General features: G+C 35.2%; 4 protein-coding genes across 4 annotated transcripts; 3 read left to right on the top strand and 1 right to left on the bottom strand.

The window, feature by feature from the left end:
• Positions 1 to 433: 433 nt before the first annotated feature.
• On the bottom strand, positions 434 to 5,281 carry LOC145598387 (protein MICROTUBULE BINDING PROTEIN 2C-like). Its single transcript, XM_081654731.1, has 5 exons — positions 4,915 to 5,281; positions 4,589 to 4,666; positions 3,693 to 4,013; positions 1,117 to 1,335; positions 434 to 922 (listed from the first exon to the last, which is right to left on the bottom strand). Exons 1-5 carry the CDS (start codon positions 5,086 to 5,088, stop codon positions 755 to 757), a joined length of 960 nt encoding a protein of 319 aa, XP_081510857.1. The 5' UTR covers positions 5,089 to 5,281; the 3' UTR covers positions 434 to 754.
• A 2,013-nt stretch (positions 5,282 to 7,294) lies between these two features.
• On the top strand, positions 7,295 to 10,740 carry LOC145597064 (uncharacterized). Its single transcript, XM_081653242.1, has 3 exons — positions 7,295 to 7,693; positions 7,931 to 8,363; positions 8,426 to 10,740. The coding sequence occupies exons 1-3, from the start codon at positions 7,295 to 7,297 to the stop codon at positions 10,738 to 10,740; spliced, it is 3,147 nt and encodes a 1,048-aa protein (XP_081509368.1).
• Positions 10,741 to 10,803: 63 nt separating this feature from the next.
• Positions 10,804 to 11,379, top strand: LOC145597063 (uncharacterized). The gene has a single exon (XM_081653241.1). The coding sequence runs from the start codon at positions 10,804 to 10,806 to the stop codon at positions 11,377 to 11,379; it is 576 nt and encodes a 191-aa protein (XP_081509367.1).
• Positions 11,380 to 20,989: 9,610 nt separating this feature from the next.
• On the top strand, positions 20,990 to 22,968 carry LOC145598561 (uncharacterized). Its single transcript, XM_081654934.1, has one exon. The coding sequence runs from the start codon at positions 21,549 to 21,551 to the stop codon at positions 22,518 to 22,520; it is 972 nt and encodes a 323-aa protein (XP_081511060.1). The 5' UTR covers positions 20,990 to 21,548; the 3' UTR covers positions 22,521 to 22,968.
• The last annotated feature ends 1,241 nt before the right edge of the window (positions 22,969 to 24,209 follow it).

The raw sequence follows: 24,209 nt of genomic DNA, 5'->3' as shown, positions 1-24,209 counted from the left end.
ATATCGAATACCAGCTCAACCTCTTTTGAATTCCCTGTGTAAGTTACTTTTTAGATTCAAAAGAAGAAAAGATTCGAGGTTTTGGTTACTGACAGTATGCTGACAATATAAATGTTTGCAAAATTTTGCAGATTGGAATGGGCATGGATGGGTAGTCCAGTTACATGGCCAAGATCAGGGAGGGTAGGGTTCAGAAAGCACAAATCTCGCCCAGCGTGTCTCAGATGCTGTAAATTCTGAAAAATTTCCCGAATTTACTTTTTTTTTTTTCTCTTTTCCTCAAAAGTCAAAACCTCCCACCCCCAAATAGGAAAGTATCGCTAGAAAATTAAGCGTGCGTGCCTCCTCCATGGTGTTTATACTTTCATTCAACTAAAGTACATTTTTTGCAAACAAATCGTAGGAATAAATTCAATGCAGGGGATCAGAGACATTGAAATCCAAATCTACTAACATTTTCACCATTCATTGCGCGCAGTTCGTACAGTAAAAACAACTCTCACACAGATGAAACATGAGAATTGGTCAATCCTAAACAAAAGTGCTACTCCATACCTCTTTACTTTCTTTTTAAACATATAAACAATGTGGTTCAAAAGCCAAACAAAGAGGGCTGCCTGATCTTATTTTGTGATGGTGACAGCAAATCCTGAAGACGTCAAATGAGTCTCCGTGACCGAACTGCCTTGCATGATAAAGATGTGATCACCACAAGCTTGCCTGCATAATTTTATAATACAGTAGTGGCTGGGTGTTAAGACTCAGCATTGGCACTGAAAACAATCGACTGAAGATGTAACCTTGCTCTAGCTGCGGCAAGAAGTGATTCTTCGTCTTGCCTCTCTTTAGCCATAGCAACCGCTGCAACATAAGCTTCCCTTGCCTCCTCCATCTTTTGCAGATCAGTTTCATCGACATTGTCCTATTAAAATCAACATATTTAATTGTAAATCAGGTTGGCTTAAGATTCATGTAATTACGGTCTTAGTATACAGCTTCTAAAATGCTTGAATAAAGTTGATATTGTTTAGGGTTCAGTTCTGCTAAATCTACAGCATCTACCTATAAATATGAGTATGACAGAACAAGATATATGTTAGTAGATAGAATACTTACTACGTCAGGGAGATGATCCACATAGTATGGTGAAGTGTCATAATCCTCACTCGGTGTAAATGCGTCATCCTGTGACAATCCTTCAAATATATGCATTAATGATGAAATCTGCAATTGCAGGGAATCTAGCTCTTCTTGGAGCCTCTCTGCCTTCTGATTGGATGTCTTTGCTTCCCACTGTAACTTCTCGACAGCTGCTTGTTTGTCTGCCAGTTTTATCTGAGTAAAAATAACAAGACAATATTCAAAAATAAATAAATAAAACCAATTGATATGCTTACAGAACACTATGGGTAAAATAAGCCTATAAAACACAAGGGGAAGAGGCAAGGAGACCAGGGAAAAGACTCAAAGAGTCCTGAAAAATGGAATAATAAAAAATAAATAAAATTTAAAAAAAAAAAAAAAATAGTGATTCTAACTGAAGTCTATAAATTGAGACTGGGATCTGATTAGGGTATGAGAATTGAGAAAAACACAAGATTAATTGAGAATGGGCTCTAAAAGTGTTTTTCTAGCAGTATATAGTATGAAAGATTGATTGATGATATAGAACAAATAATTAAAGCTATAGAATTTCCTCAAGACCTTCTACTCCCTCCATTTTCCTAAGTTCTACTCACTTGCATTGTACCCAATGCACTACTTAGGCCATTAACATCTTTAAGACTTTGATTGAGTATTAATAAAGTCATACGACGTTGATATATTGAAAATTCATAACAACATGGATCTAATAAGATTCAACTTGATAACGTTTTTCTTATAAATACACTATTAGACATGGTCAAAATTTTAAAACTAACTTTGATCTTGTATATTGTAACTGGGTAGGACTTATGACTTTATAATAACAAACCATCATTCAGCCATTCAGTAAGTAAATGCTTAAATCCCCAGTATCCTCAAGTCTCAAGAGCATTAACTGTTCAAATTCAGGACAACACTCGATGGTCAAATAAGACAAGTTCAAGCTTTGAGATCCTCATAAACTTCAATCATTAACTCATCTTTCAAACACTCCACAGGAACTAAACGTCTATCAATCCCTTAACAAAAGAAAGACCAAGGATATCTCTACAGAAAAACAGTTCAGTAACAATCAAGAGTGTCCAGAGTCAAGAGTCTCAGGACTCCTATAATTATTTTTCATAAAAATCACTCCAACAACACACTTGTTCAGAATTACTAGCCTTTTAGAGCCCTGGCAACTTCTCCCTGTCCTCTGATCAGATTATAACTAGAGCAAGAAGTGAATCCTATGAACAAAACCATTTCCTATCCACAACGCCATATTATGCATTTCAAATTCATACCTGCACTTACATATCTTTAAGCGAATCTTTAAACAATAACATCAATCAAATCCTTAACAAAAGATAGGGTCAGCTAAATGAACCAAGATTTTATCTCTTGTACTCATTAACAATGATCCTCTGCTTAAATCCCACTATGTCCAATGTTAAATGTTCCTGCAAACCCAACTTTATCATGTACTTCTTAACTCCTTCCATCCAACAGATGGCCCAAAAAAAAGAAAAAAAAAATTTGAGAAGATGATAGATTGATAGGTTCAAAGACAAATATAGAATGAAATTATTTCAACACAGACAATTTCTCATATGAAAAAGCTGAAAGTTCAGATACAAATATTCCAACCTGCCTTGCTTTCTCATATGTGACAACCCCTCACCAGCCTCCCCCTCTATTTATACTGATGTTCGCAATTTTTCATTAATGGGTTCCCCTCATCAAGATTCAATAATTACTTTAGCTTCTAATGTAACAACACCAATAACCTCAAAACTTCCAACTCCAGCAAAGTAGCAAACTGGTGACAATTAAACCCTTTAAATAATCTTGGCAGTTGGCAATAGGTAGTTAATGATAAGAAATCTTCTGTTAGGAAGAAAGAAAGACCCATCCACTAGACTACCTGTCTACCAACTATGGCCTAGCGTGAGTTTATACAGGTTAAAATACAAGCAATTATACCCTGGGTCTAGATGGGCCATGTAATAGGAAGAAACTCACAATGCATTGATGCAGTATACACTGTCAGTACCCAAATAAAAAGGTTGATGCAGAATACACAGACACAGCAGTACAATGGCAACAGACAAGAAACTTGATACAAAATATTTCAACATGGACTATGCTAGAGTTCGAAGGGCAATTATACGAGAAGCTGCAACAGTTTCACAGATAATAGACGAGAGTGTAGTCCTGCCATTGCCCCGGTGCTTAAAGACATCTAATAAAACGTTTTCCAAAGATATCAAGGATTCAAGGCTACTTATCACTTATGTTCATAATGTCTACGTTATTAGTTCTCAGAGAATCCCAAGAGTATACAGCTCGTAAGCTCAAGCAGGACCAGGTAAACTGCACACCTTACAAAATTTCAAGCAATATTAATATATGCCAGTCACAACTATAAGATTATAAACAACTACAAGAACTGCATAATCTATTAGCAACATGCAGAAAAGCAAGAATACCTAATAGCTAGAATTTTATACATGAAAACAGCAAAGACATGAAGACACAGTAAATAAAGCCAAGCAGAGCAATACCTTGGCATCATTAAGTTGCGATAGACTTGACTTAACCAAAGAATCCTTTTCAGAAGCAAATTGCTTCAACTCATTTACTTGTGCCTGAATCAAATTAATCTGATTCTTAGACTTCTCTGCTGCTTTTAAGAGTTCATCTTTTTCTGCCAATTGCCGACGTAGATCCTCCACCTGCTCCCGAAGAGAGTTCAACTCTTCTTTTTCTGCAGCCATAGTTGCTGAGGAAACTGATTGATCATCTGGAGATCCATCTGTATCATTCTTAGAATACTTGTCTTGTACTTTGTCTGCATGCTTAGACTTAACTCCATTCTTACTATTCTGATGAAAGCAAAATAAACCCCTTATAAATAATTGTCTCAAGCACACAAAATCGCAATCATTTTCACAGCTTGGGTCACATCAACTTCATACTCCATGGCATTACTAAGATTTATGATCCAAAGTGCAATCACTTAAATTACGCAACAGGATGACTTCAATTGGATGAATCAAAAGTGAGCGCAAGCAACGTGACTCTCTAAGGTGCAATCAATCTACTTCGTAAAGAATAATAATATAGCTCGATACATGAACAAAGTTGATACATTTTCTTTGGTTTCTCATGCATTAAACATCCCAAATTCTTCATTCAATTTTCATACATTGCACAATCATCATATCATCCTTGCATTTGCATTTTCAACAAACTTGCTTTACCATACACGTTTGGAAAACTCATCCCCCCCACCAAACCCCAACAAGTTAACATTAACAGCGCAATGTACAAGTTTTAATTTTGATGTCGATGTCAACTAGCTTAATTGGTTAAAGTCTTCGGGGTGATACCCAACATCCCGAGATCAATATAACTGCCCTTAACAACACGCTAAACACCGAAAAAACCAAAATTTTACCTTCTTGGAATCTCTGGAAGGTGTCTTGGTATAAATCATGGAACCCCGTCTGGTAAATGAGCTGTTAGCGTTCCGATCCTACATAATTCAAATCAAAATCAATTTAAATTTCACATAATTACAGAAAAGTTCCCAGAAATTAGGTCAATACAGAATGAATAAATCCCAAATCAAAGAAAGAGACCGAAGAAGAACTATTGCCACAGAAAGCGAGACAAAATCTCGAAATTTTCCCCATAATAATAATTTCCTCTTCTTGTTCCACATTTCGCGGATTCAAAACATGAAAAATCAAAATAAAAAATTTAGGGAAGAGAGAAAATTACGATAAGGGATTGAACGAGAGGAACGATTTCAACAAGATCATTGTATAAACCCCGATCCAAATTATCGCTGAATCCGGATTTGTTATTCGGGTGGTCGCCATTGAAACTGGCCGAAGACCTCTCATCCATTTCCACGTAGTCTTGTTGTTCTGGGCCTCTTCTTCCTGAGTACATTTTCTCTCTCCTCGAAATGTGGGGGTGAAGTGAGTGAGTCACTGAGTGAGTGAAGTGAGTGAGAGCGAGTTGATTTGAAATTTGAGTGTCGGAAGAAGATGAAGATTCACGAAGAAGAATCTTCTGCCGTCGATTGAGTGAGGAAGAAGAGAGTGAGGATTGAGAAAGAAACAGTCCAACACACTTTACTGAATTGCCCCTTTTTTAATTTATTTTTTTTTCCTTCACTCCCTCTCTTTGCATTTCAAATACGAGAAGTGAGTATTTTTTTTTTTTTTATTTCATTTGCTTTTTTGTGTATAAACAAATTTTAACAATTGCCAAAAAAAAAAAAAAAAAAAAAAAAAAAAAAAAAAAAACCTACTTTCTCTATCCCGTACTACATTCATACAAAATACAAATATTTGATTGTATAGTATTCGAAACATACATTTGATAATTAACTAGCAACGCTCGAATATTCATAGGAACAAAATTTTATTTATATATTACTATAAGTTTGTATGTATTTGTTTATAGATTGTGTATATATTTAATATTTTATTTATTTAAATTTGTTGTTATTGTTCTACGGAAGTACGGAGTATAATTTTGGCTGTATATTCTTTTTTTTCATCAATTATCTTATTATTTTTAAAGGAAAAAAATAAAAAATGAAAAGTTTTTGGCGGGAAATATTTTAAAGTAGACGTGACACGTGTACTTCTAGAATATTTTTTGTGATTACTTCAGTATATAGCATTGATTGATGATATGCACAGAGTATTTATTTTTTTTTTACTATATTTAATTACATATTGATGAAATTATAAAGAGTTGATATCATAATTACACATTGAGACCTCTCGCTCCCTCGAAAGAAAGAGTTTTCTCTCTAGAAAGTAGGGTTTGGCTGCCGTTGTTTTTCGGCTCCGTTGACTTGACCTTGGATTGATCTTGAGTTCTTGACCATGGCTGATGATGATATTCTGGATCGCTACGCAAATTTGTCTCTTGATGATGAAGATGGTGGTGTGGTGGATCTTGGAGGTGTTGATGCGATGCCTTCGAAAGACAAATTTCATCTTCTCTTGATTGGTAGGTTAGTTACCGAACGCCCTTATAATGTTGAAGCCTTTAAGAACACTATGACAAATTCTTGGGGGCTACGAAACAAACTGATAATTAGAATTCTTGGACCTAATCTCTATGCATTCCAATTCTTTCATTGGAGGGATAAGGAGAGGGTTCTTAATGGTCGACCTTGGTGTTTTGATAATAAGTTGATTGTTATGAAGGAGGTGGAAGGAGATGAGCAACCTGAGCAAGTCTCCCTTTACCACCCCCCTTTCTGGATTCGTATTAAAAACCTTCCGTTTAATTGTAGAACTGACAATGATGTGAAAGAAATTATTGCTAATTGGGGGGAAGTAGTTGAAGTAGAAGAAGACCTGCTTGGACTTGATCGATTTCGTAGAGTAAAAGTGATGATTAATATCACCAAGCCGTTGCGCCGTTTTCAGCGAATCCTTGATAAAAGTGGGAAGACAGTGTGCGTGGAATTTGTTTATGAAAGATTGTCGTTTATCTGTTTTGCGTGTGGAGTGATTGGTCACTCTAAGAAAGACTGCGATGTAGTGTCGGAGGAGAGTAAGAAATCGAAATTGGGGTGGGGGAGGTGGCTTAGAGCATCTCCTAGAAAGGGAAGGTCGAAAGATATTGAGGAGCTTGATGCGGTAATTTCTGTACGCAAGCAATTGTTTGTTACTAAGGATATGGAGAAGGAGGAGGAAGTTGTTCATGAGCTAGAAGATGAGAGGGAGGTGTGTAATGAGAGAAGGGGAATTCTGCAGTTAGGTAATCTACCTACTGCTCCTGGAATTTCCGTGGAAGCAGGGGAGGGGAATGTGGCAGGGGAGAAGGCAGAGGTGAAAGGAAATGGGGAGGTGAAAGGGGAGGGAAGTGATATGGTAAGTAATGTAGGGGGCACTGTTGGTGAGAGTCAAAAGGTAAATAAAAAATGGAGAAAAGTGGTAAAGCAGGGGGATAGCTTCGACACTTATATGAGTGGGGAGCAACAAGTTGTTTTGGGAAAAAGGGTGAGAGAGGTTGACAAAGGGAGGGTTGAGCAGGTGCTACCTTCTGATGAAAATACTATGTCTGATGATGTTGATAATTTTGGATGGCGTGTGGCGGAGGCTGTGCTTAAGCAGCCCCGCCTAGCTCAATGAGTATATTAAGTATCAACTGTAGAGGGTTGGGCAATACCTCTGCAGTTGATAATCTCCGGAACTTAGTACGGAGAGAGGCCCCGTCTCTAATTTTCTTAATGGAGACGAAATTGAGTAGTGGAGAGATGATGAAGATCCGAGCTAAATTTCCAGGGTATGATGGATTGGTAGTTGATAGCTGTGGAAGGTCGGGGGGTGTTGCTTTGTTTTGGGTGAAAGGAGTGGAGGTGGAGTTGCAATCGATGTCTATTCATCATGTGGATGTTCTTCTTAAGCTTGATTCGGGTAATGTGGTATGGAGACTCACTGGGTTTTATGGATGGCCGGAAGTGCAAAATCGTCATTTGTCTTGGAAGCTTTTAGAAGATCTGGCTAAGCAGAGAGATGAGCCATGGGTGTGTATTGGGTACTTTAATGAAATTTTATTTGATTCGGAGAAGAAAGGAGGTAGGGATAGAGCGTTGTGACAAATGGAGAATTTTAGAGAGGCAATTAATGTTTGCAATTTATGTGATGTATGTGCGGATGGGTATGAATTCACTTATGACAATGGACAAAGTGATGAGGATAATTTTCAATGTCGGCTTGATAGAGCTCTTGTGACTCAAAGTTGAAAGGATCTTTTTCCGAAGGCTAAACTTTTTAATTTGGACCGCGAGTGGTCGGATCATGCTCCCTTACGGCTTGTGTTGGAGGAGGGTGTAGGTGGAGTAATTAATAAGGAGAAATTATTTAGATTTGAGCAAGTATGGACGGAGAGTGAAAGTTGTGAGGGTGTAGTAGGGGATGCGTGGCTGGTAGGTGGGGATAGTGTGGAGGAGAAGCTTGTAGTTTGTGCTGAATATTTGAAGTCATGGAGTGATAAAGAGTTCGGGAAGGTGTTTCGTGAGATTAGGAAGAAGAGAAGGAAATTGAGTAGATTAAATAGAGGGGAGAGATCTGCTGCCAAAGTGCGTGAGAGGCGCAAAATTGTGAAGGAGATCTCGGACTTGCTCCATGTCGAGGAGGTGTATTGGCGTCAGCGTTCGAGAGCTTTGTGGCTTGCTGCTGGAGATCGAAATTCAAGTTTCTTTCATCGAAAGCTAGTCAACGTCGTCAAAAGATCTCTATTCATTCCTTGGTGACAGAAGATGGGGTGCGACATGAAGATGCTGATGGGGTTAGTGCAGTGGCGGTTGATTATTTTTGTGGACTTTTTACAGCTTCCCCGGTGGTGGATTATAGTGAGGCTTTATCAGGCATTGAAAGTAGAGTGACGGAAAATATGAATGAGCTTCTTTGTACGGAGTATAAGGCGGATGAGGTACTTACAGCGTTGAAACAAATGCATCCCCTTAAAGCTCCCGGTCCGGATGGTATGTGTCCTTTATTTTTTCAGACTTATTGGCATATTGTTGGTCCTGCTGTTACTTCTCTTGTGTTGGGTGTCCTTAGGGGTGATGTTATCCCTAGAGAGATTAATAAAACCTTCATTGTGCTTATTCCGAAAAAAGAAGCTCCTGATAAAATGTCTGATTTTCGTCCAATTAGTTTGTGTAATGTGGTGTACAAGCTTATTACTAAGGTGTTGGCCAATCGTCTGAAATTATTTCTCTCTGATATTACTTCTCTGAATCAAAGTGCTTTTACTCCGAGGAGATTAATTACAGATAATATTCTGGTGGCTTTTGAAGTGTTTCATCATATGAAGAATTCGACGAGCTCTGGGGGTTCTTTAGCTTTGAAATTGGACATGGCCAAAGCTTATGACAGAGTAGAGTGGGGATTTTTGAGAGCAGTAATGGTGAAAATGGGATTTGCGGATATCTGGGTGAATCGTGTTATGCACTGTATTTCTACGGTGTCTTTTTCTGTTCTTATAAATGAGGCACCTTCGGGGGAGTTTACTCCAGCTAGGGGTTTGCGACAAGGTGATCCTCTATCCCCTTATTTATTTATTCTGTGTGCTGAGGCGTTGTCTGGTTTATTAAATAAAGCGGTGTTGAATGGGAGTTTGCATGGTGTTAGTGTTGCGCATAATGCTCCGAAAATTTCACATTTACTTTTTGCGGATGATAGTATTATTTTTTCGAAGGCAAATGTGAATGAGGTAAATAAGATCCGGGAAGTTCTTCAATGTTATGAGGCGGCGTCTGGTCAAATGGTGAATTTAAGTAAGACGACAGTGTCTTTTAGTAAGGGAGTCTCGGAGGCTAGAAGGAGGGAGCTAGTGGACCTTTTAGGTGTGCAAATGGTGGATATTCATGATAAATATTTAGGTCTTCCTACGGTGGTGGGGAGATCTAAGAGAGTTATCACGAGAGGTGTTCGTGAAAAATTGTGGAAAAGGTTGCAAGGATGGAAGAGTGGAATGTTATCTAAGGCGGGTCGGGAGGTCCTGATTAAGGCGGTTGCCCAATCTATCCCAACCTACGCGATGAGTGTGTTCAAATTTCCTTCTTCTTTTTGTGATGAATTGCGGTCTTTGGTGTCTAATTTTTGGTGGGGTCAAAAGAAAGGTGAACGAAAAATGCATTGGCTTGCTTGGCGGAAATTATGTGAACCCAAGGCTTGTGGGGGATTGGGATTTAGAGATTTTAAGAGTTTTAATGCAGCATTGTTGGGGAAACAAGCGTGGCGGCTTATGCAACATCCGAATAGCTTGATAGCTAGAGTATTGAAGGCTCGATATTATGATGGTGGGGATTATTTGAGTTCCGAGCTCGGAAACAACCCGAGCTACACTTGGCGTGGCATTTGGAGTGTTAAGTGGGTTGTGAATAAGGGAGCTAGGTGGCGAGTTGGGGATGGCTTAAGTATCCCAATTTGGGATAGTCCTTGGATCCCAAAGACTCAAACTAAGAAGATTATATCCCCATGTACTGATGAGAGGAGGGATTGGCGTGTGTGTGACATCATTAATCTCTCATCGGCTTCTTGGAATGTTCCTCTCATCAAGAAACTTTTCTTACCTTTCAAATGTGACAGAATTCTAAGCATACCATTGAGTTTTAGGTTGCCTAATGACTCGTTGTGCTGGGATTTAGAGAAGGATGGCGAATACTCTGTCCGTTCGGCATATCGAGCTATTTTTGGTGCGAGTTTGGATGATAATGTGGCTGCCACATCGAGGCCTTCGTCTCTATGGAATAAAATCTGGAATGCAAATACGATCCCAAGAATTAAGATATTCTTCTGGCGTGCTTGTAGGAGTGCGCTTCCGACTTCGAAAGAGTTGAGTAAGCGTATTCAAAGTTGTGATGGGGTGTGTAGTTTGTGTAATGTTGAGGAGGAGACGGAATTGCATTGCCTTCGTGATTGTGTTATTGCTAGATTGATTTGGGATAAGTGCGAGTTGAATGTGGAATTGGGGGCAAGATGTCAATCCTTTGTGGATTGGGCGTCGGTTCTGCTGGAGGGTCTCCAAAGTTCGCAACACGGGTTGTTGATGACCACCTGCTGAGCTGTTTGGACGGCGCGAAATAGGTGGATATTTGAAGGTGAAAATTGCAACCCAACTCAATCAATGGAGTATGTCACGACCTTGATGGAAGAGCTTCAAAAAGATGAGAAGAAGAGCAATGTTGGAGGTGGGTCTGCTCGTCAGAAGTGGAAGCCGCCTAGTGGGGACCTTTACAAGCTGAATGTGGACGGTGGAACGCGGGTAGCAGGAGGGGCGTCTGTTGGGGCTGTGGTGAGGGACGCTCAGGGCAGCGTGAGCTTCGTTGCTGTGTGGAGTGTTGAGGACTGCTGGGAGCCCGAAATTGTTGAAGCTAAAGCAGTGTTGTTGGGTCTCAAAGCTGTTGCAGATTTTGGCCTTCGAAGATTGATTGTGGAGAGTGATTGCCTCACCTTGATCACCGCAATTAAGTCACGAGAAAGAGGGAGAAGCAACCTTCACCTTGTGTTAGATGATATTTATCATGTTAGTGGTTTGTTTGATTTTATTTCTTGGAGCTTTACTCGTAGGGAGGGAAATAAAGTGGCCCATGAGCTTGCTCATTGTTTGCCAAGGGACACTAGTAGTCGGGTTTGGTTATCGGATTATCCGAATTGTATTGTTCCTCTTTTGGAGAAAGATCTCCCTATGAATGATAGCTAAGTGCCTTAGGGCCTCTATTCAAAAAAAATAAATTACACATTGAGACAATTACTTATTAACAAAAAATATAAGAAGTTAATATTATAAAATTACACATTGAGATGAATTTAACAATATCTCACATACTCGTAACTACATTTCTCATTTTTATTACTAAGAACTTTTTACCAAAGTTTATATACTTTGACAGAGAAATAGACAATTGATTATGGAACAGAGCAAATAAAAAGTTTTGAAGTGTTTGACATGTAGGAATGGTGGTATGGGGTTTTGAAATTGAGAATATGAAGGATAATAAATTTATAAAATGAATTTAATGGTTAAGTTCAGGTCCATAATCTTTATTGCATGTTAATGAGAAGAATCGTAAGATGAGCTTTTCTTCAACTCTTAGACACCTTTATACCTTTCTTCTTTTTCTTAGACATGTGGCTGAGTCGGACTGGCTAGAGGCATATCATAGCCTAATATAAAAAATCCAACGATGCATCGTGAACATGAGGTTAACATCATGGCATGACATGTTACTCTATATATTGGGTCGTGGGTCGAACTTGGACTACCTTTTTTAAGTAAAGTACAACAAAGCATGATAAAATAAGGGTTTGCAAGGCTTTAATACGTAAATACAACATGGCGCAATAGTGCGTGGATTGGACTTGGTTGTACTAGAAATTTTCTTTTTAAAACATAGCTAGTGGTTTAGTCAGGTGTCGGGCTAATGCATGCAAGTTTTACACATGTCATATATCCATCTTTGCTCTTTAATTTCTTCATTGATGACATTTTAATCTTTCACTTCCTCCTCAATTTTTTTTACAAATACAAGAATTGAAACCATAAACAAGCAAAATATTGAACACTCAATCCTTCAACTTTCCTACAAAATAAACAAATTATACTAGATCGAGTAAGTGGGTTAAATTGATGCATATCTATTATAAAATAGGCAGTGTAAAAAAGGGTCGGGCTTTAGCCAAAAAGGAATCAGTTGAGCAATAGTAAATGAATAATTAATGGTTGAGAAAGTAATAGAGAAGATGGTCAAAACACGCACACATAGATATAAGTGATTTGGTCAACTAGAATTACTCCATCGGTGAGGAATTCGAGAGTTTTTCTTCACTTTAATAGAAAAAGAGGAATATACAAGGGTTCTCTTAATGGCTTAACAACCTAATTTACCTACATCCCAATAGCTTTTTTATAATATAATAAGGAAACTCTAATAATCCTTACCCTCCAAGAAATTTGCCTATAGCCGTCTATGTAAATATGACAACTAATCATATAAAACATCGAACAACGAAGAAGACACGTGTCACAAATGAGAGCAACTAAGCCTCGTGCATGGAAGTGCCACCATAGCTTGTATGGACGCTTTCCTTCAATTCACCCCTTGTGCAGACGCTTTCCTTCAATTCGTCTTGAGCGAATGCACAAATTCTTATGTGTCTCAAATTCACTATCTTTTTTGCGACATGTAATTACACTTATATAGTTATATATATGAAAGTACAGTCATGTGAGATATTGTTAGATGTGAACAAGTTCAATAATATAGGCATACTATCTTGGCACAGTGGAGCTAAGTATAGAGCCGCTAGACCTCTACCCTCACCCAAATTCCACTGATTAAATAGTATTAAAAGTCAAATAAGTACATATATAAATGATTTAGTACAATAATACTACATTGATTAACTTTTTTCATCTATGTCTCTAATATAGTTAAAGAATACAAAGTTTTATTATTATCCTCTTATCTAATTATTATCAACAATTTTGTCATAATTAGATTAGCTTAAGTATAATAACTTTACACTCCTAATCTTTAATATGCAAACAATAATGTACTTCGTATATCTCAACTTTCCAAATATAAACTATATATTTGTATGTCCTTAGAATTAGGCCCTGTTCACTTCAAAATATTAAGTAAAAATAATTTCAGTTTAGTAAATTTAAGTTCAGTTCAGTTAAATTAATTTCAGTTCAGTTAAAATAATTCAGTTCAGTAAAATTCAGTTTTCTTAAAATAGAATTTTAATAGAAAATTAGTAAAAATAATTTCAGTTCAGCAAAAATAAATTCAGTTCAGTAAAATTAATTTAAGTTCAGTAAAAATAATTTAAGTTCAGCAAATATAATTTTGTTTCAGTAAAAATAATACCAGTTCACCAAAAATAAGGTGAAGTGAACGGGGCCTTAGTTGAAATCTTCATAACTTTTTATTTTTCTATATATATTATGATAAGAAAATTTTGAAATTTGGACGCAACGTGGATTGATGTAGGTCAAAAGGCCATGATATTTGTGAGAAAAATCTAAATGTCAAAGTTTGGCGAAAGATTGAAATTAGGTTTGATAGCACTTTGATTATTGCTATACATTATATTTGTCTGAGATTGTGACAATTGAAGTTGGAATCAACAAAAGGACATTTTTGCTTCTTTGTCATCATTTTCTACAAAAAACGTTATTTTTCGTCATGATTTTTACAAGTATTTGTTTGTGTGATATGATGAGGCTAACAATATTTTTCATGATTTGAATTTGTATTGTTATGAGAGGAACATCAAAATCGCATGACCCAGGAAATGTTGATATTTTTGTTTTTACCTTTTGTCATTTACATGCTTCAAATGATTCCATATGCATGGCGGTTATTTTGTAACTACCACTCATAAGTTATAAGTCATTCCTTTTAAAAAAAATATTCTAGAAAATTTTATATCTAATAATGTGACGAAGAGAGTATTACTACAACTAGTTTTTTTTTTTTTTTTTTTTGGATGAAATACAAATACCTTCTTGATTCATTTTATACAAGTTGATTATAGAGAAAAAAAAAAAAGAAAAAGAAAATGCAAGAACTGAAATATAATACCCCGTAATAGAATGGTTATAGAAATGTTGGGAAAATATACCATAATAGTAAGGGATTTTTTATTTTAATTTTATGAAGAAAAAAAAATGAAGAGTAGTAATTGATGACATGAATTCACACGTTACTATGAAAATTGATTTTACAAACTGAGTGAGTGGACAATTGGTGAGCTCGACATCTCAAGCTAAAAAACCGATCAAGCAAGTTGCATCAACTAATTGTATTATACTCCCTTTGTCCCTTATTTTTTGCCCCACATGACTCATAAAACTAACTCTAAGGTTATGACAATGAATTGTACGAGGCATATTTGTAAAAAAAAAAAAAAAAAAAAAAAAAAAAAGTCTTATGCTTTATGAAATAATGTTAAGTTTGATTTATGTTAACGCTAATTTATTCCAAAATAACTCTTTTCTTCATTTTTTTTTTTTTAATTTCATCATAACTTAAGGGGTGCTATTGGGTGGTAGTGAATAAAAAACTAAACACAAGTTTGGGGATATGGTATTATTGCCATGCATGATCATTAAGATGATAAGTTCCTTACATAAGCTTAATTTGCATTTGATTACACATTATATGCAACTAAAATCATATCTTATATTTAAGAGAAGAAACTTAAATGATAAATTACAAAAACTTGAATTCATTTGAAATAATTGAATTGGTACGCAATTTCCTTTAATAAATGTAGGGATCCTAAAATGAATTAAATTAGATAATAATGTAAGCATCATTTCAAAATAAGAATTTGGGATTATAGGCCGATGAACTAGATTCGTCATCGTATTTAATTACTTTTCTATTCAAAAAAAAGTCATTACAAATTAAAAATTCAGCTGTCTATACAAGTCACACAATCATGCATCAATCTTATTAGTTTACACCTTGTGCATTTACTTTTAATTTTAACTTTTAACTTTGAGCTCCTTTCAAATTGGTGTTGCACAATATTGTCAATTTCAATTAGTATGTATGTTTAAACCACTACATCGTCATTTTCAATTTCCTTTGACATTTGAGCACCTTTCCCATTGGTGTTGTAAAATATAGTCTTTGAATTAACATTCATTATCATCATTCATTACCACCTATAAAAAGAACATTGCAATTTTTAGCAAACCATTCTAACAATGAACAAGTATTTTATCAATCAAGTGTACGGATGTCCTTTATTCATAAAAGGTTACCAAATTATTGTTTTGCTTTAAACATACATACGAAAAGTAAATTTCTCATTCTAGGAGGGGAAAAAAATAATTCAAAAACTATGAGTCACTATTGATAACCTCAAATAATTAAAAGAGAAAAAACATCCAAAATAAAGAAAGCCATTGATAGTTACTTCTCAAATTAGCTAATAATAATATTCTTTTTTCCATAATATTCATTGAAGAAGACAAACATATATCACACAAAGCTAATTATTTTCACTCCTAAACATGGTAAAGTGGTAAACAAGTACTATACCCATTATAAATCTAAGCTAACCCATTTGTAAAGATGAACACAATCCTAATAAAATGGGTAGTGGTGCGGGCCCAAGCCCATGACAACAAATGAGGGCCCATATTTCAGTGGGTGTCACTCCAACAACCGACTAGGCCATAATAGAGGGAGGGCTTAGCCACACATGTTGATGTTAACTAAGTTGGTGGGTTTAGATAGCAACGTCCATTTTATATGTACTACAATTTTACAAGTGCCAAATTTGTTTGTCCTTTTTATTTAAACGTTTATTACTAGTGTTGCAAATAAAACAATTTTAGTCATTATTGCTCATGTCACCTTATTTGGTTAAGAACTTCCCTTCCAATTTCAGGATATCCTGAGATCGATTCTCTAAACACTAAAAATAAAAAATAATAATAATAAAAAAAAAAGTATACTTTGTGTATGTCAAAACTAGAATAAAACAAACCTTTAGAAGTGAATACATACTAGGAAAAAAAAAATCAATAAAATGAGTGAGGGAGGTAAAGTTCATTTGATTAATTTCATAAAAATACAATAGTTTAATGAAGAATAGGCGGTAGTATAATTGGTTTTCACCTTTTTACAACTTGGGTCTTTGATTTGAAGTTTTTCAATTTTCACCCTGCTCGTACTACATTTAACTTCTAGCTAGCTACTCTAATATAAGCCAAGGACTCTAAGGGCCTATTCTCTTCAGCTTATTTTCAGTTCACTTTAGCTCCAATAAGTTCAGTTCAGTTTAGTTCTTATCTTAATTATTTCCCTCTCTTATTAAATATTCAGTTCAGTTTAGTTCAGCTCCAATAAGTTCAGTTCAGTTCAGCTCAATTCAGTCAATCAGAACATGCCCTAAATAAACTTGCAATGTGACATGAACACATTTTAATATAATTACACTTTTTAAGAATAAATAATTCAAATGAACTATAATGGTTGCTTAGGAAACAAACCCAAAAAACTATAGATAGTGATGACTCAATTAAGCCAATAGGTGATATCTTTTCCAATCTTCTAGGATAGAGAAAGATGGAAGTAAAAATGATATGGTGTGAAAACATAAAGCAATTAATGGAAATGAACATAAGATGCAACAAGAATAGAAAATCCAAAAGGAATGCTTAGCCAAAGAAAGGAAATTTGTGCAGATATCATTGGAGTATGAATGCATAAGAAGGTAAGGGTATAGGAAAGATGTGGACATATACCAGAAGACCTACAAGTTAAGGGCATAGCCCCCACAATACCGTCCCATGTGCATGTGGGCATGATTTTTTTTACATCAATAGTCTGTTCATACAAGTAATGCCATATGTCATATGTCATCTTGATGAGTTTTTATTTGATGATCATCACTATGAATGGATGGAGGATTGGAGGGTACATTTTCTAGATAAGGAGACCTTTCAACATGCTGTGTGATCATGTCAATTGAATTTTTAAGTCAAGCCGCCGTCGCACCAATGACTTTATTTTTAGTCGTCCGACCAGCTATCAATTGAATTGAAGTTTTTATTTTATTACTCCGTACTTCAATTCCTAAAAGACAAGAAGAAGGATTCTGATCAAACCTCAACTCTTACGATTTTATTTTATTTTTTTCAGTATTTGTGAGGAGGTAGAATAATATGTATTTGAAAGTGAGGGGAAGGGTAAGGAATGTTCACGTCCAAGAACAAACAAAGATGTAGTTGGGAGGATTTGACCTTACCAGAAGGTGAATTTCTAACTAAATACTACATCAAGTCTTGTGTGATGATAAATTGAAGTTGATGTTATAGATTTTCTCAATTTAAGTACTTTTGTTATGGAAATGCACACAAGAAGTTAGAGCAATCTTCTTTCAAGCCTAAGGGTCTGTTCTCTTCAGCTTAAGTTCAGTTCAGTTCAGCTCCAATAAGTTCAGTTTAGTCAATCAGAACAAGCCCTAAATCCTAACTTATCACAATGAATAAAATAAGAAAACTTAGGACCTGTTCTGATTGACTGAACTTAACTTAACCTTACTTAACTTATTGGAGCTGAACTGAATATTTTATGAGAGAAGGAAATTAAAAACTGAATTGAACTGAACTGAACTTATTGGAACTGAAAATTATCTGAGGAGAACATGCCCTTATTACGAGTATATAAGTACAAAAGGATTACTATCATAGTCAGCGAGCTTGAATAAAATGATCCAATAAACAGCATTATCTGCTGCTCGATTGCATTATTTGTAGATGTAATAAAAGTCTACAGAAGAATAATTACAAGACAACCTCTGTCAACGACTAAATTTTCCATGGACAAGAGGTGTCTTACCTTGCAAATTACAGTACAAGTAGTCAAGTATTGATGATAAGTAAACTATCACTCAATACCATTAAGCATTAAGGGTGCATGTTGAAAAATATATCCTTTTTGGCATACTGTACCAAAGATATTAAAGTGGTAAGTAGTAATAATCATAGCTACTTAGGCTAAAAGGGGCTCTATTTGTACCTTGTGAAAATTGACAATTACCTATGACAATAATGAAACATAGCTCCTTAGGCTAAAAGTGGATTATTTGTACGTTGTGAACATTGACAATTAGCTATGATAATAATCATGAAAAGATTGTACACCGTAGTCCGGAACAAGGGCCATTAAGACTCTCTACCAAAAAGCATTGACAATTAGTTATGACTTTGTTTAGTGCGGATCACGATTGTAGCTTCGGCTTGACCCGACCGTATTGCTTTTGTTCTTTCGCTCCAAATTTGGTTCGGATTATAACTAGATTTTAGTTTCTCTATACTTTTAAAGAGAAATTACGTAGTGAATAAGCAATATATTTATAGATCTGTTGAGTCCATATTACTTAAGTAGGAGTTTTGTATCGTAGATTCGCAAACAAAAATACTTTCTTCTTTATTATTCGATCTAGTAAGGTCCGATACATGTACAATTAGATGTATCCAAGCTAATTTGCTATTTAACTTCCCGACTAGTGATTAACTAACAACCCCAAAGTATTAAATAAGCAACAAGGTGTATCTAGGTATAGTACTCCGTAGTCCGTACAAGGTCCTTGATGCTTTTACGTGCGTTATGGTCTGTGGTGTACTATCATAGTACAGATGATTATGTGGCATGGGATTATTATGGTCATGACGGTCAAATAGAAAAGTGGCCGATTAAGTGGGGGGGATCGGTCAAGTGGTGGTGCGCGGTGGCTAACAATAATCTTTGTGGTGATTAGGTGGTGAGAAAAGAGAAGAGGGCGAGAGAAGGAGCGTGAGGCCGGGACAAAACAATAAATAAACATTATGTAGTATATTGCTCTAAAATCTAAATATCAATTCATTAAAATATATTTTATAGAAGTAGTCATTAAAGAATATACAAGTATACTTGCTTTCAAAAAAAAAATAAGAAAAATAATAATAAAATATACTTCATACATTCCAAATTGCAAGTAGTGACAATAAAGTCGTTCATAACAAAATCTAACCATATAAAAGATGTTTAAGTGTAACCGTGTAACAAAAATAAATATAAATCCAACGATACTAATAGGCAATAGCTATATTTTGCATGAATTGTACGTACATGCATGTAATGGTATGGGAAATATTTGAGTAAAAAAATACTTGTAGGTTAGGCTGATTTTGACCCAAGAAGTTATTGGGTTATTTGGGTATTTATAAATTTACTTTTTTTTTTTTTCTAATTTTTCTTTTTATTTATCATAAAATCTGAGTTGTGATTCAATATTTTTAAATCAATTCCATATTTGATTAGCTACATTCTCTTTTCTCCTGTTACAATATACAAGTATATAAATGAAGTAAAGAATGTTTAACATAAACGACAAAGGTTTTATGAAATTTCAGTCAAAAACAAGTTTAATGAAATCTACCATGTATGTACCTTAGTATAATAAGATCGAGAAATCTAACCAAAATATGTTTTAGGGCCTGTTCTAATTGACTGAATTGAGTTGAATTGAATATTTTATGAGAGAAGGAAATTAAGAATTGAACTGAAAATAATCTAAAAAGAACAGGCCTTTAGTTGTAATTTGTAAAAAAATTCCTAAATTAAATTAATGATAATAATCTGTTATACCCCTCACCCCCCCCCCCTATATTTATCGATTAAGGTAATTAGGCCAATAAGATAAATTCTTTGGATAGACTAAAAGCTAAATTAATTTTTGAATTTATATTTGGTAAGAAGATTGTCCTTATTGAATTGTCAAATTTTGAGAGTTGAGGGGGAGAGGTAAGCAAATGACACTACCCTAAGTACTTCCTCCGTGTTTTTTTAAGTAATATACTTTCCATTTCCGGCCGTGTTTTTTTAAGTGATACATTTCCCTTTTTGGCAAAATAATACATTAAAATATTATATCTCTCTCATCTCGTGGTCCCACCCAAATCCACTACTACTTTTTTATTATATCTTTCCTCTCACATTCATTACTTTTCAATAAACTATTAATTAACCCCACTATATTTCTTTAACAATTTTTTAATACTCCACTACCCCACTTACCTCTTATTTTATTTAAGTCAATTAAATTGCCTAAAACTATGTGCCGGTCAATATGTATCACTTAGAGCATAGCCAATGGATGCCCAAGCTATGGTGGTCATCATATTTTTTATTACTTTCTCTCTCTTCTACCTTATTTATGCCCAACTCCCATGCCCATACACTCACACTGGTTTCCCTCCAAAGTTGTGGGCATTGATTCTCCTTTCCTTCCATTCCCACGTGAGCCTTCATCAATTAAAAAAATAAATAAATAAATAAAACCTCCTCTCTTTGTTGGACAAGTGGCGAAATACCACTAAATGCCCACATTCAACAAATGGTCATGGCCATAACCTGGTCATGAACCATTTCTCACCAAAAGTACAACTTTTTCATTTTTTAAGCTTTTTTTTTCTCTCTCTTCATACCCACCCAAAATGGGCAACCATTGGCTATACTCTTAAAAAAACACGGAGGGAGTATATCGAACTTGTGATTTCAAAGTTACAAGGTGAGTTCTTCTCCATCTCTATCAACCAAACAATTTTGGTTAAATATGTAGCCAGAACTTACTAATTCACATACGTATATCTAGTTCGAATCTGAATGTAACTCAATCCATATCGATCATCACCTAAGAAAAAAGATCACAAGAAGACAAGACGACAAATCAAAGAAATGGTCTATAAATATCCTACATACATACGACGTACTCGTATACACCACCATCCCCACATAAAATGGATGATTGGAGCAAATAGTACATGTAACACTATGTAAGATCACAAGTACTCGTACCACTCCATAGTGGAAGATCGATATATTGCATTAGTCGTACATAATTGCATATTGCATGAACCTAAAAACCCCATTACAAATCACGAATCAAAACAGGCTACGTGCCAAACTCTCATCCATTTCTACTATGATCACACCTATTCTAGGTGGCCGACAACTCGACAACCCTTGATTTATGGACATCATATACCCCTCCTCTCCATCCATCCGTCCACGTGTCCTCAATTCACGGCTTGTACGGTCCCAGTCCCACTCTTCTTCCTTCTAACTCATACTACTCTCATACTCTCATACTATACTCTCATCATCTCTTACTCATCATTACTTTCTTAACTGTTTTTCTTCTCTCTCCTCTTCACCCTACCCAACTCCACTCCATTAAAACTTTAAAACTACCCTCCAAACAAACAAACTCATAACATAACACACATTCAATTATACTGTTATATTCTATTATTCTACTACCTCCGTTTTATATTGTTCTTCTTAGGTTGCGTCACAAATGCAAGACGTACAACCAATAAGCAACAGCCTTGTCGGCGGAAGGCTATTGCTAAGGCGGATCAACCACCAAGACCAAGATAACATCAAAAGTAACACTAACTACCAACTTCTACAGCATCATCAGCACCCGCACCACAACCAGCAACAACAGCCGCAAGCGGCGGCGTTGAAGTGTCCGAGGTGTGACTCATTAAACACAAAATTCTGCTACTACAACAACTATAACCTCTCTCAACCACGTCATTTTTGTAAGAACTGCCGTCGGTATTGGACCAAAGGCGGTGTTCTTCGTAATGTCCCCGTCGGTGGAGGCTGTCGTAAGTCTAAAAGATCATCAAAGCCTAAGTCATCATCTACACTGATTTCCACCTCATCCAAAAAAGCGGCTCAGAATAACAATATCAATAATAACAATTCTCATTCTAGCAGTGAGAGCTCCTCCACGCCTCCCACCGTCAACGGTGGCGCGTTGTTTCAAATCCCGGAGGTTGAGAACTTCGGGTTATTGTCGGATATTGAACCGAATTTGTTCTCCGGTGATATGGGCGGATTTATGAATTTAATTAATAATAATGAAAATCATAGTAATAGTAATCTAGTTGAAGAAGGGAATGAAACGGCGTCGTTTAGTGAATACCTGCAGAATCATCAGGGAGTTCAGGAGTGGGATATGGAGAAGATTTGTGGGGTCCATCAAGAAGAAGATAAGATTGGGGGAACCATTGATCTGGTGGTGGATCCAACGGTCAGGATTGAAGATTTGTTGCAGAACAGAGGAAGTAATGTGGGGTTTAATACACTAGATTGGCATAACAATGATGATAAATTTGATAATAATCAAAGTTTATATGAAGTTCCTGAAACCTCAACCGTTGATCATCATGATTATTGGGGTCAATCAACTACAGCCGTTCATCATCATCAATGGTCTGATTCTACTACTAGTCATCTTCCTCTTTTTCTTCCTTGATTAATATTATTTCTCTTTTTAACACCCAATAATTCATATTTGAATTATAATTCATATTTGAATTATAAGTTTTTTCTTTTTCTTTCTTTTTTTAAGAAAATGGAGTTAAGATGTAAATTTTTTTAATACCCGTTTTTTTTAACCCCAATTATTGGGTGTTTTAATAGGGTTGATTGATACTTGTGTTTAGAATGATGTTTGCCTGATGTTCTTTCCTAGTGAAAAAAATTAGGATTGATTGATGGGTGTTTTTAATTTGAATTATACTACATTATAGTTATAGTATTAATATGGGGTGTGTCACATATATTTCTGACTAACCTAGATTTTTATATATCTAATGTTTGTACCCATTTTTAATTTCAAGTCTAAATGAAATCTAATGATGTTTTTAGTTAATTACTATTGTGTTGTTTGTTTGATTATCAAATTCCTCTTATATATGATGCACTTATTAATCACTTATTGTTAATTTTGAGATTGCACTTATTAATAATTAATATTGAGATTGCACGAAATTAATTGGATCGGATCCTGCTATTATTATACACAAATCTTTGATTTTTGCCACTAGATCAAGAACTAGCTCAGTGGTATTCATATAACCATTTTTTGATATTTGTTACTACCTCCATCTTTAGAGGTTAGTTCAATCCTGTTTTGATGGTGATTGTCACATTAATAACGTCAAATAAACAACAAAAACAAAGTTGTATATCTTTATTGTTAAAAACAAAAAGGCCAATATTGTATTACGACATATATATACGATATACTTCAATATTAATTTTCGAGTAATAAGATATTTAGTTGAATAAAGGTTTTGAAAATGATTTTTTTTCCCGACTAGTATAATAATATGAAGTAATAGTTTGCCAACATAATAATAGAATATATTAAAATAAATTTTCATTTTGACCTAATAAAGCAATAATTACTACTTTGGGGTTAAGTAGTCAACTTGTAATTTTTTTAAACAAAGTATATAATTTTATATTTCATAGCTAAAAGTGATAGAAAATCATATTAAAACAAGTATAATATTTCATTCAAAATAATTTTTTCACGTTAATCACATTTAAATAAGAATTTGTTATATACACCCGGGTGTATCATACCACTCAACTAATCTAAGGTTTGTTTTTTATTTTTCATTTGATGATAAAATAAAAAACAATCATCAAAATGAGAACAAATACTCATGGGCGTACGGTGCACCCAGGTGTATATAACAACCTCTCTATTTAAATAATAATATTATTGTAATCAAAACTATATTATATGCAGTGTGCCCAGCTATCATGAAGGTTACTTCATTAGTGTTAAAGGGGTTACTCAATCAATGTTACAGGGGTTACTTTGTTCTTTTATAAGCGGCCACATATTGTGGTCAGCCGCACACAAGACGGCCTGTTAATCATGTGTTATTTGATAAGATCTCTTCGAAAGGGGACTTTTGTCAATGGAATTTGATTATTTGAAACTTGGCATGGATAAGTCAAAATTTGACCCTACCTTACCTTAGAATTTAACAAAGGCCTTACCAAAAATATAGAGTTTGAAAGGATTGTCCAATCTATGATCTAAAAATCATGTTACAGTTAGAAGTAGAAAATATTATAATCTAAGTAAAAATTCAAAACTAGCAAGTTTAATCTTGTGATCCTTTTGGGTAGTAAAGCAATTGTT

The sequence above is a fragment of the Chenopodium album genome, chromosome 20 (genome assembly GCF_948465745.1).
Source record: "Chenopodium album chromosome 20, dcCheAlbu1.1, whole genome shotgun sequence".
Classification (NCBI taxonomy): Eukaryota; Viridiplantae; Streptophyta; class Magnoliopsida; order Caryophyllales; family Amaranthaceae; genus Chenopodium; species Chenopodium album.
The sequence above is the reverse complement of the archived record's forward strand: the minus strand, read 5'-3'. Positions and strand labels throughout refer to the sequence as shown.

Excerpts from the sequence above, each read along its gene's own strand:
- LOC145598387 (XM_081654731.1), bottom strand. The coding sequence starts at position 5,088 with ATGTACTCAGGAAGAAGAGGCCCAGAACAACAAGACTACGTGGAAATG. Across the intron at positions 1,336-3,692 it reads CGCAACTTAATGATGCCAAG|ATAAAACTGGCAGACAAACA; the intron begins GTATTGCTCTGC and ends ATTTTTACTCAG. Across the intron at positions 923-1,116 it reads TGGATCATCTCCCTGACGTA|GACAATGTCGATGAAACTGA; the intron begins GTAAGTATTCTA and ends TGATTTTAATAG.
- LOC145597064 (XM_081653242.1), top strand. The coding sequence starts at position 7,295 with ATGAGTATATTAAGTATCAACTGTAGAGGGTTGGGCAATACCTCTGCA. Across the intron at positions 7,694-7,930 it reads AGCAGAGAGATGAGCCATGG|GCTAAACTTTTTAATTTGGA; the intron begins GTGTGTATTGGG and ends CTTTTTCCGAAG. Across the intron at positions 8,364-8,425 it reads TGCTGGAGATCGAAATTCAA|AAGATGGGGTGCGACATGAA; the intron begins GTTTCTTTCATC and ends CCTTGGTGACAG.
- LOC145597063 (XM_081653241.1), top strand. The coding sequence starts at position 10,804 with ATGGAGTATGTCACGACCTTGATGGAAGAGCTTCAAAAAGATGAGAAG.
- LOC145598561 (XM_081654934.1), top strand. The coding sequence starts at position 21,549 with ATGCAAGACGTACAACCAATAAGCAACAGCCTTGTCGGCGGAAGGCTA.